The 12,705-nt window shown below is 44.4% G+C and overlaps 1 protein-coding gene across 1 annotated transcript in view; it reads left to right on the forward strand.

Annotated features, from left to right (window-relative positions):
* The window catches only part of NCOA1 (nuclear receptor coactivator 1), a 263,927-nt gene that overhangs the window by 176,662 nt on the left and 74,560 nt on the right, over positions 1-12,705 (forward strand). Inside the window, exons 4-5 of the mRNA XM_054021341.1 lie at positions 2,203-2,297; positions 9,357-9,534. Of these exons, the coding sequence (XP_053877316.1) occupies positions 2,203-2,297; positions 9,357-9,534 (273 nt within the window). The remainder of the gene's footprint in view (positions 1-2,202; positions 2,298-9,356; positions 9,535-12,705) is intronic.

Raw genomic sequence — 12,705 nt, forward strand, 5'->3', positions numbered from 1 at the left:
CACGAGAGCTATTCAACGTTTTTTAGAGCTCACAGTTTTTCTGGACTATTGATACGCTCTGGAAACTCACCATGTACAAGGGGTTTGAACTGTTTTAGTTGGTTATTTATTAAATGTGCTAAGAGTGCAGGAACGGGGCAAGGGGTGGAGAATAGATTTTGGATGCCTGTCTGGAGTCTCCCGTGTGTAACCAAGTTCTTTGTCATGAGACTGTATTACAGCTGTATGCTGTGTGAACAATTGAGGGAACCGGGATTATGAAGGGTGAGATGTCTGTTCCATAAAGCTCTCATCCCACTCCTTATGGGGGATTATAGATGGTGGACTTGGGAAGGACCTCCTAGGAGACCTAGTTAGTCCCATGTCCGGGATAGGTCTCTGTACTAAACTCCTATGTCTTTAATCTGGTCTATTCTTGAATGTTTCCGATAAGTATCCCACCATTCTGAGTCCCTAGCAAATTAATCCAACAACTGATCCTTGCTGTTGGAGACGTGTGGCTAATTTGCCATTTGCCTATTTTGAGACACTTCTGCTTTTCTGAGTATTGTCGGTCTCTCTGTACTTTCCATCTATACAGTCCTTTCTAATTGGGCATGGTCCGTGCATTTGGGGCCTCGTCCCACCAGCTGCTTTGACACCAAGCTCTGACACCCATTGACACCTAGCCCTCTCTGGGGAGCATTCAGGCTTTAAGGATCAGACCTGTAGATAAGGTGCAACTGACTTACTTCTTCCCAACTTGGAATCGTCCCATTTCTCACCCCTCTGTTTGCCCCTTCTCTGGCTTCCCTTGGCCCTCTGCCTTACGTGAGAGCTCCTTGTGCCCTCTTCAAAGCCCTACCCAGTCTAGCTCCCACCTGCCGCTCTGTTCTCTTTTCTGTTGCACTCAAGCCACATGACTAGCCATCCTCGTAGTGTCATACTCCTGCTCCTGGTAGTTCCCTATGCCTGGAACATCCCCTCCCTGACTATGGAGCTAGAGTTTATATGGCCTCCATCACTGTAGTGTCTGAGCACCTCACCATCGTTTACAGTATTTATCCACACAACTCCCCTGTGAAGTAGGGAGGTGCAATTATCCACATGTGGCACTGGTCACACAGGGAGTATGAGGCAGTGCCAAGAATTGAACCCAGCGCTCCTGATTCCAGTCCGGTGCCTTAACCACAAAATAATCCTTCTGCTCTGTCTCCATACTCTCCTCTTTCAAACCCCTCCTCAAAACTCACTTTCTTCCCAAGGCCAATCAGCTCCTGACAGCCACAGGGGTGGTGAAGAGAGTGCCAGGGGAGAGTAATCAAATAAACCTGAAACCACCTCACTTTCATGGCTGACTTACTGTAGTCACTTGCCATGTCACATTCCACCCCACCCCCCATTTGTCTGATAATAAATGATACACTTTTGGGGGTAAGGCTCATGTCTGATTATTGGCTTGTAAAGCAGCTAGCACCCTTGGAGTCTAGTTCAATAATGAGGTTTGCTACCCAGTTTTTTAACAGAGCCATAATACTCAAAATAAAACTCTCACACAGCTCTGACTTTTCTCTCTCTCATGCAGGGCTATGTCGAGAACTTTACTAAAACCTCGTGGCCTGATTTCTAGAGGTGCTGGGTACCTGCAGCTCCCATTCAACTCAGCCCCAGGCACTCAGCACCTCTAGAAATCAGGCCACCTATTCATCACAGCTATGTCTGTCTACTGAACTTGTGCTGCTTGTGTCAAAGCAGGCTATCTGGTTTCTTCCGGCACAGTCTGTTCTTTGTGAACTCCTGCTGCCGATTGCTCATCAAGATGTTGTCAGATCTTACAGATCAATTATTTGCTCAAATATTTTAGCCCGTACTAAGGCTGAGCTGAATAGTCGTTTTTCAAAAGCTTGATGTTTTTCAGTCTTCCTCTTTAAAATATGTGTGAGTGGTTCCTCAATTTCCTCTGAACCCAGGGAGGAGAGAATGGTGATCTAGCTAATGCCGACATTTTATTACAATTGAAAAGGGCGTTTTCTTTTCTCACGTTGCTTCCCCTTCTGTACAGTGAAAGGGGCACAGATCAAAATACAGAAGTCACTTCACTGTGTTGCTTCACTGGGACAATGAATATTAAACAATAGTCAATGTTTTGTTGCTAATCAGTAGCTTTTCAGTGGTAAAAAGATGGTTCTTTTCAACTAAAACATGTCCTTTCCCTTACTGCAGAGAAAACAGCTGATGATGACGTCCAGAAGTCTGACATCTCATCCAGCAGCCAAGGAGTGATCGAAAAGGAATCTCTGGGACCTCTTCTCCTGGAAGTAGGTGCTCTATTGCAATCAGTAACACCACCAGTCTTTTCGTATTTGAAATCTGAGGTGGTTCTAATGAATCTCTGACCAAGAAAGTAAAATACAGACTAGTAGGAAAACACAGTCCCAATCAGGTTGTTCCAAGGCTAGATTATCCCTTGCTAAAGCTGTGGGTAACCCACATTAGTCGCCCAGTTCAGCATATCCTTTAAGCATGGGAATCCTAGCCCTATCAGCAACGCACTTAAGCGCAGGCTTAAGTCCCACTGAAATTAAAGCAACTGAAGCATGTGCTTAAGTGCTTTTGCATGAATCAGAACCATAGTGAGCAACGTCTTAATACTGGTATAAAGGTGCCCTGCTGTTGCCTGCCCACCTCTGTGTAGTTATTTCATTCTTTCCACTTAGCCTGAGCGTTGTTGTGGGGGGACGCAGTATGACTGAAGAGCCATCATTCAGCTGAGCAAGTTAAAAGCCTTCTGCTTTGGGAGAAAACTTAACTTTCAACCACACTGACCTAAGTCATTGGCTAGACAGATTGTCTTGTTAACTGCCAGGGGTGCTGAAGACTGGCTAGCCCTTTCAGGCACCAGGGCTCTTAGATGTGTGCTAGTAAACTTCCTCCTGCCAGCTAAGGCATGAGAAAACAAGAGTTAAAGGCAGGAAGAATGAATACTGAGTGCAAAGCAGTTAATTGGAGTGGGCCATTAAAATGCAACAGCATTAAATAGTCCCATTTTGAGGGCATCAGGAGCAACCAGATCATTTAGACAGACCTTCTATATATCACATGCCAGTATACACCACCCAGCCGCTTCCACGCCAACTCCAACAACCAGAATTAGGTGTGTGTATTACAGCCATCAGGAGGCTAAACTGTTGTGTGCCATGGCAGAGAACAGAAGGGACCTGCTGGGTTTAGTGTGTGAGTGCTAGTGGCCAGGGATAGACAGGAGGTCAGTCTAGATCAGTGGTTTTCAACTTGTGGTCCACTATCTCTAAGATTTCCAAAGGGGCCTGCACCTCCGTTCACAATTTTGTAGGGGTCCGCAAATGAAAAAAGTTTGAAAACCACTGGCCTAGCTGATCTGGTGGTCTCTTCTGGCCTTAAACTCTGACTATGACCCACGGCACCAAGGCCTTTCTGTGGCAGGGAAGTGAGAGAGATATCCCGCAGCGATCCTAGCGAATGACCTACGCCTTGTGCTGCAGAGGAAGATGAGGGCTGTGCTAACTAGATCTGTGTAACATGAAATACGGTGAAGTGTGATGGTACGGGACTGACAAACAGCTCTTTTCTTGGCATGAAGTGGATGCAATTGCCAAAGTGGTTCTTATGTTTTTACTAATTGATAAAAAGACATATTGGCTACTGTAAAGGGCTGACAGTGCTAAATCATGATTGCCTATGTCTGCTTACTAGCAGGAGAATCTGGGACAATAGGAGCACTTTTATAGCAAATGAAGCTACTGAGGAATAATCAAAGGTTCACTACAGACAAAATTAATGCCTAGGTGAGGACGTATTTGAACTGTAGCGAAGGATCTGATTTGTAAAGAGAATGAAAGCCATCTGCCTGAAACATGTGGCCAGGACTAACTGGGAGTTGATTGCTCAGCAGAGGAGGTGCTGTCTAAAGAAGCAAAAAAGCAGAAGTGGCATTAGAGGGAAAGCAGCATTGGATAATGGAAACAGTGAGTGAGAAGAGTTTAAAAAAAAAAAAAAAGGCAAAATTGTCCTGAGAGAGGTGGACAGAGCTTGGGCTCCACTAAGAGAGTTCCTCAAGAGTAATACAGAGCTTGGGCTTCACTAAGAGAGTTGTGCATCCTGCTAGAGCAATGGAGGATTGAACTCTTGAACCGGAAGAAGCCAGACATCTGGGCTGCCTATTTGTTGGCACTTAGAGTAACCTAAGAGGCATCAATAAATTTGCAGCATACCCAAAATTTTATAGAGCAACCCCTGGAAAGTCACCCCTGGATATAGCTCTCATAAATTGGAAATCAGGGGTCAGTTTAAGACCCTAGTACAGTTTAAGAACACTTTTATTCCAAAGCTGCTAGGCCTAGCCAATAGCTTTCTATAGGGGTTGAAAAAATTGGGTGCTTATATGGGATGGGGAGTTAATTAGATCAGCTTGTCCATGACTGAGAATATGGCTCCATGCTCAGAGTTTAGCATTAATAGGTCATTTCTGCAGGGAATTAAAACAAAGGTGTGTTGTGGCTCTGTTAAGTTCTGCTTTGTGAAGAACTCATTATACAGTGTGCTAAAAATATCTAACAGTTATGCAGACAGAAGGATAGTTTTGTAACTTGAGATCCCATACAACCAACATGCAAAACACACTAATAGATGGGTAAATTGCTGTGGATTACAAAGCCGCCTCCTGACACCAGACCTCCAACATCATTCATTTGGTAATTTACACTACCCTAGCCAATGCCCGTTGAGATCACTGAGGCTACATGCTGCTGTTTAAATGTATCATCAACATAAGTCAAATCCCATATTTCTCTCTGGTTTCCAGATTGTATTTGTAGTCTAACCCTGGGCGCCCTTAATGCTCACTTAGGTCTGGCTCCTGCACAGTGCGGCTGTGGAGTGTTGCAAGGATAAGAGCAAGGTGATGAGCTGGACCAAGAGAGCAGGGAATCTTTTTGCTGCCTTAATCTGAGTGCCAGGTTACGCCAGCCTAGTAGCAGGTTTGAGGCCTAAGAGGGGAAGCATGTAGCTAATCCCTCATTAACCAAAGGATCCTTGCACTTCAACCCAGGTCTTCCCAGACACACCCTTTCCTCTCTCATATCCTACTGTACCTTGTGTTCTTGTGATTAAAAGAGCAGGTATTTTGAGGGCTTCAGTGTGGAGAATGATGCCTAAAGTGGAACCTTAGATGTGCCCCTATCTATTTGCCATTTGCACTTGGGCTGGAGTGCAGCAGTTATGGTGCACCATATAAGGGCTTGCAGGATCAAGGCTTTAATACTTAGGAAGATGCCTGGTGTGTAGCTTGAATTTCTTTTCAATATATTCAGCACATTGGCATCCCTCACCCCCTTCAGGAGCTAAGCATCGCCTTTCTTGCAGCACTAGGGTTTGCAAGTGGGGCTAATGCTCATGCTATTAGCTGCTCACAGAGAGGTTTTGCTGGTAAGGTGAGGGTAGAGGCTGTGGCTGCACTAGGGGGTGAGGAGTGCTAGATAATCCTGCTACAAGGTGGTAGCAAAGCACATTCCTCCCCTCCTGTCCTCAAACTACTCCTTTTAGAGGTGTTAGGCCCTTTCCCGCCTCCAGGCACTGCTGTTCATGTTGGAGAGGAGGAAAGACTCATTCTCTCCAACCCAGCATAGTTTAGGCTTATGAAATCTATTAATGGGACTTTTTTTTAGAGTCCTTAACTAATGCCTATAGATAGCCGAATGTTGCAACCCCTGTTTTACACGTGGGGAAACAAAGGCACAGGGCATTGTGAGAACATATTAGTTAATTTTTGTGAAGCACTCTGGAAACACTCCCCATCTGTGCTCATTAGTTATTAGTATTATTAATGGTGTTCCCAATAAATGATCTCGCTGAGGAATGGCTTCAGATCAGCTTATGTTGAGGCAACTATGAAGAGTTTAGTTTTCTGTCACAACTGACCATGAGAAGCAGTTTTTGGTTCCAGTAGGTTCCCAAACAACATTCAGATTCAGCTGTCTGAAAATGTTCCTGAGGTGACTCCCACCCCCACCTGCTTGTCCTTTGCTGTTTCCTTTAACTCATGGGATAAGAGCGCTTGCTGCTCGGAAGGACCTAAATCCTTAAGTGCTTGTCCGCTATTAAAGTCATTAAGAGTTGCAGGCACTCAGCTACTGTAGTGATGAGGGCCATGGAAGTACCGAGATAGGCTATGCATCAGGATTTGTAACCATGGGGTCATCTGCACGCTATCTTTCAATTTCCATTCTATATTAATGGCCACACTCCTTTTCTGTCATCTCACAAACCTTTTGCTGCATTCCTAGACCTTCTGAGCTGGGTACCAGATCAATTGCCACTTCTTCCATTAAGGAGCTAACTTGCTATGGTGCAACATGTTCACTAGAAGACAGCACCAGTGTAGGTTTTAAATGTTTATATGCCTGATCTTCTCCATAGAAAGTAATGCTTGGGCTAGCTTAATTAGTGGGTAGTCTTTGTGTTCTAGGATTGTTTTGGGGCTAAAGTGCAAGGACTAGGAGTCAGCAGATCTGGGTTGTAATTTCCCGCTTTGCTATGGATGGCCTTCCTGGGCAAATCTCTCTGTAATTCTGTTTTCCTGTGGGGGATAATACGATTTCCCTGCCTCACAAACAGTTAGCTCATTAATGTTTGTTAAAGCACTTTTACAGCCTCAAATGGAAGGGGCTAAAGAGAGGCAAATTATTTTTGTTAGGTTTTCTACTGTTTGGGACCAGAACCATCCCTCATTATGGTTCACAAGCTCCACAATCAGCAGTGCTGATACACCAAGTATTTGCAAACCCCAGAGTAGCATTTGCGCAGTGTTGCTAAGTTAGGAGTGGATTCTGTTACCCCATATGAGTTTTAGTTCAGTAGCCTCTTCCTTCTGCAAAGCACCCTGGAGTACTGTGTGCAGAGAGCACTAGTTAGAAACCTTGTCTTGTACTTTCCTGCAAGGCTTGGGTCCAAGGCCCCCCTGCTTTCTTAGTTTCCCTCAAAAAAAAAAAATTGAGTGTTTTATTGGCCTCTGATTAGGATGCTCACAAGAGAGGCATGGGCTCCTCTCCTAATTTCCGGAAATGGATTATTCAGCACCAGTTACGTGCTGGTTAGACATCAGTCCGACTGTGTTAATGGAGCCGTGATTGATTTACACCCAAGCTCGAACCATTTATTAGGTGCTGATTCATTCTGTTTCTTTAGCTACTCTTATTTCCCATCTGTTTTATTCATGCTGTTCTCCCTTTACTAAATACTTTAGAATAACTGGATCAGCTTTGTTACTGGGTGTGTGATGGGAGGTGGTGGGGAGAGGATGGAGGAAATATCACGATGTACTTGAAAAGGAGGGAAGTTTGGGAGTAAAGTTTAATAAAGGGCCCTCGGACAAACCCATTTGACTCTTCTACAGGGAGCATGAAGTGCAAAAGCTGGTTGCTTGGCAACAGGCAACAGCTGTGAAAAAGGAAAATTGTGGTTGATCTGCCAGGGCAATTTTGACAGTTTCTTTAAAAAAAAAAAATTGCTTCCTGTTTCTAGCATTGAATGTTGCTCTGTCTACAGCAAACCTGATTTCCAGAAAATGTATTAAATAAAAATCAGAGACTATGTAGCAAAGTAACTCACTTCAGGCTTCACAAGACAATACAATTATAGGGCATATGTTTGGTGGAGAAAGGGGATAGAGTGTTGCTGCATATGGGGGAGGGGAGGTGTATGTAAAATACAAAAACCTGGTTTTGTCCATATAATACAAGTCCCGGATTCTGCAGTCTGATCCCTGGACTCTTGTGCCCTGTGCAATGCCATGGCTGCACACCAGCACCAGGGGTCTGTCCACATGGATTCAGTTGCAGGATCAGGGCCTGTCTTAGGGCGCTTGCTGTTAATTCAGGGGTCGGCAACCTTTCAGAAGTGCTGTGCCGAGTCTTCATTTAGTCACTCTGATTTAAGGGTTCACGTGCCAGTAATACATTTTAACATTTTTAGAAGGTCTCTTTCTCTAAGTCTATAATATATAACTAAACTATTGTTGTATGTAAAGTAAATAAGGTTTTTAAAATGTTTAAGAAGCTTCATTTAAAATTAAATTAAAATGCAGAGCCCCCGGACCAGTGGCCAGGAGCTGGGCAGTGTGAGTACCACTGAAAATCAGCTTGCGTGCCGCCTTCGGCACCCGTGCCATAGGTTGCCTACCCCTGTGTTAATTACTAAAGATGGGATTAAATTAGGCTCCGGGTAGGTAAAAATCAAATCCTACTGACAGGAAGCACCTAAGGAGAGTCCTGTAAATTATCAATCTGCCTTTCCCAGGGCTTCTTCCAGAAACTGTGAAGTCTCCTACATTGGGCTATTCCATGCTGGTAGAAAGAGTTTCCCCCTCATGACCAGTACCAAAGGAGTCAATAAGGACTTGACCCTGGTCCCATTAAACTCAATGGCAAAACTCCCACTGGTTTGAATAGTGCAAGATTGGACGCTGTTTGCAGATATTCTAGTTCGCTGTGATTTCAAAGCTTGGACTGGATTTGTTGTTTCCCAGGAACATGTAACACGAGTTAGTCTGCAAGATGCTGAGTATTTTTTAGTTCTCAGGTCCTGATTCAGCAAAGCAATCATGCTTGACCTGCATGCTTTACTGAATCGGCCTCACTGACAATCTGACTCTTCAAAGAGGATTGTTTGCTACGAGCTATTATGCCCCAAAGTAAAGAGGTCTGTTTACTGTAGCTTGCAGGGCCATAGTACATGCTTAAGCAAATGTACTGATATGATCCTCAGCAAAGGAGCCATAGAGTTTGTGAAATATTTTATTACCATTAGAGCCCTTTGGCTAATCGCAATACAGATCTTTGTGGTTATTCCTTTCTTACTGTCAAGTAGATACAGCTGGCTGTGCTTTAGATAATCTGTGCTCTTGGGTCAGCTCACCAGACACCATCCATAGACAGCAAGGAGCCTTCCGCACACCTAAAAGAGGATGAAGAACAACCCATTACTGGGGCGGAGGGGGGAATCAGAGCAAAATGAAAGGACTGTGCAAGCAGAGAAAAATGTTAATTACATCAGACCACTTGAAGTGATCTGTTATCTCTATTATGGTAGTGAGATCAGGGTCCCATTGTGCTAGGTGCTGTACAAACCCAAAATGAGAGTGTCCCTGCTTTGTAGAGTTTACAGTCTAAATAGACAAGAGCCGGAGGGGGAAACAGTTGCAGAGAAGCAAAGTGACCTGCCCAGGATCACAGAGCAGGTCAGTGGAATAGAACCCTGGTCTCCTGACTCTCACTCCAGTGCTTTACCTTCTGGAGCAGCTGCTCTTGCAATGACTGCATTTTTATTTCCTCTGGACATTGCAGGCACTGGATGGCTTTTTCTTCGTTGTGAATCGTGAGGGGAGGATTGTGTTTGTGTCCGAGAATGTGACCAGCTACCTGGGTTATAACCAGGAAGAGCTCATGAATACCAGTGTCTACAGCATCCTGCATGTAGGGGATCACGCGGAGTTCGTCAAGAATTTGCTGCCAAAGTCTCTAGGTAAGAAGCAGATGGGTTTTTCCTTCTTTATTTCAAAGAAAAATGGGATTTGCGCCATGTTTTCCTGATGTCAGATTGTTAATGGCCTGTCCATGGGTTTATAACACAACAGTCCCTGTGTTACCTAAAGTGGAGAAGTGTAACCTCTCTGTGCTTTGGGGTCTTACTTGCCTGTCTCACACGGGTGTTGTGAGACTAGATGCATTAATATGTGTATAGTGCTCTGAGATCTTCAGATGGGAGCCATTGTAGAATTGCAAAGTGCTGTAATCACGTCAAGATGTTTACAGCATTTATTTTTTGGCCTTTGAAGAACACTATAAAACGCTGTTGTTCTTGCAGTGAAGTTAATTCTGTAATGACTGAGATTTTGTTATACTTAACTGCACACTGGAATTTGGAGAGCTGCACAAACCAGTTAGCTACATAAAGAAATAAAGCAGGTGTATATTTCCGTCTCAGCTCTCAGGGTCTGATCCATCAGCTTTTGCACAATGAGAATATCCCTCCTATAATAGAAACTAATATTAACTTTTTGTAAAGAATGCTCTTCCTGTTGGGTGTTAGAGCCTTTTCTCTCTGCTTTCTGCTACTGATGCAACTTCTGCATAGATCAGAATAGCTGATGGGTTGTGGAACAACAAAACTTTCTGGGGCTTTGTGGGTTAAGAAATAAGTTGTCTAGCGGGAGTTGAGTGCATGCAGTGCACACTTGAGAACACTAGAGGGCAGTGTGAGAAGGTCATCTGGAGAGTGAATAACTGGAGGACGTTTGGGTTTTGAGAGCTAGTGTAAAGAATCCTGTTTAATCCTATCGACTGCCTGTTCACTTGCCAAAATGCCTGTCGCTTAATCTGCATTTAAGCTCATTTTTTAAATAATATGCTTACTCTATGTGCCATCATGTAACTCCCAGTAAGAACCTCTATTGGCTACTCAGCCAGAAACCTCAACTAACTTTATTAAACTCACAGCTTAAAAAGCTTTGACTTTAAGGGGATGTTATTAAAGCCGAATGCCAAAAATGTGCCTGCCTCTTGAATTCTGGGGCTTTTTGGTAGGTTTCAGGCACGTGGCAACAAACACAAAAAATAAGCAACATTTTGGTTTGTTGTTGTAGGATCAGTGCATGGTTGGTTTTAGTCAAATGAATTGTTGCAGCCCTAAGATCAATGCCTTGTTCAAGATAGGTCAAGTCTGTGGCCTCTCCACCTTGCCCACATTCTACTGGTTTGATAATATAATGTCTACTTCGATGTCTAGTTGGCAGCCGATATTAAGCGGAGTGCCCCAGGGGTCGGTCCTGGGGCCAGTTTTGTTCAACATATTCATTAATGATCTGGGTGATGGGATTAATTGCACCCTCAGCAAGTTCACGGATGACACTAAGCTGGGGGGAGAGGTAGATACACTGGAGGGTAGGGATAGGGTCCAGAGTGACTTAGACAAATTGGAAGGTTGGGCAAAAACAAATGTGATGAGGTTCAACAAGGACAAGTGCAGAGTCCTGCAGATAGGACAAAAGAATCCCATGCACTGTTACAGGCTGGGGACCGACTGGGTAAGTGGCAATTCTGCAGAAAAGGACCTGGGGATTACAGTGGACGAGAAGCTGGATATGAGTCAACAGTGTGCCCTTGTAGCCAAGAAGGCTAATGGCTTATTGGGCTGCATTAGTAGGAGCATTGCTAGCAGATTGAGAGAAGTGATTATTCCCCTCTATTCAGCACTGGTGAGGCCACATCTGGAGTATTGCATCCAGTTTCGGGCCCCCCACTACAGAAGGGATGTGGACAAATTGAAGAGAGTCCAATGGAGGGCAACGGAATTGATTAGGGGGCTGGGGCACATGACTTATGAGGAGAGACTGAGGGAACTGGGCTTATTTAGTCTGCAGAAAAGAAGAGTGAGGGGGGATTTGATAGCAGCCTTCAACTATCTGAAGAGGGGTTCCAAAGAGGATGGAGCTCAGCTGTTCTCAGTGGTGGCAGATGACAGAACAAGGAGCAATGGTCTCAAGTTGCAGTGGGGGAGGTCCAGGTTGGATATTAGGAAACACTATTTCACTAGGAGAGTGGTGAAGCACTGGAATGGGTTACCTAGGGAGGTTTCAGAGTAGCAGCCGTGTTAGTCTGTATCCGCAAAAAGAACAGGAGTACTTGTGGCACCTTAGAGATTAACAAATTTATTAGAGCATAAGCTTTCGTGGACTACATATATGCATCCGAAGAAGTGGGCTGTAGTCCACGAAAGCTTATGCTCTAATAAATTTGTTAGTCTCTAAGGTGCCACAAGTACTCCTGTTCTTTTTACCTAGGGAGGTGATGGAATCTCCATCCTTAGAGGTTTTTAAGACCTGGCTTGACAAAGCCCTGGCTGGGATGATTTAGTTCGGAATTGGTCCTGCTTTGAGCAGGGGGTTGGACTAGATGACCTCCTGAGGTCTCTTCCAACCCTGATATTCTATGATTCTATATCAAAGTTAGGGCCTATTAGATAAACCTTTATAAGTTCACAGACCACTGGCCTGAACAAGTGTTGGAGCCATTACTGTCTTTTAGGTCCACACAGTTGCTTGTTCATGCTAAGTGTGGAATTCTTGTTCTGTAGCAAAAATTCCTCGATGTGCCAAGCAGTGTATTTAAAACAAAGGATGAATTTGAGAGGGCTGGTTGGGTCTCAGGAAGGTCTTTCCCATTTTCCTCTCCCACCCCTTGGTATTTTCCCCAAGGCCCATGGAGATTGTATATAGCCTCTTAATACCTCACCAAGCATCTGCCAGAGGGGGTTTGCTACAGTTCACAAGGGCTTGTCTTCACTAACGAGTTAACAGGAGGTATAGCGCCACTGTTCCTGTTAGCTCGACCCCCATCAGCACACACAAACCTGTCACTCATGCATAGTGGTGGTAATAAGGTGAGTTGGCTGTCATGTCTTAGGGGTATAGGGCAGACCTCGAGTGAGCTTCACTCAAGAGCTGCTGACTCAAGTTATCAGCATGTGGAAGCAGGCTTAGAGACTAAGGCATTGTCTGCTCACATAGTTACACCATGGTAGTTAAAGTGTGTTTTTCAACTAGTTAAAAGAAGAACAGGAGTACTTGTGGCACCTTAGAGACTAACAAATTTATTAGAGCATAAGCTTTCGTGGACTACAGCCCACTTCTTCGGA

This window comes from Malaclemys terrapin, chromosome 3 (genome assembly GCF_027887155.1).
Source record: "Malaclemys terrapin pileata isolate rMalTer1 chromosome 3, rMalTer1.hap1, whole genome shotgun sequence".
In the NCBI taxonomy this organism is placed as follows: domain Eukaryota; kingdom Metazoa; phylum Chordata; order Testudines; family Emydidae; genus Malaclemys; species Malaclemys terrapin.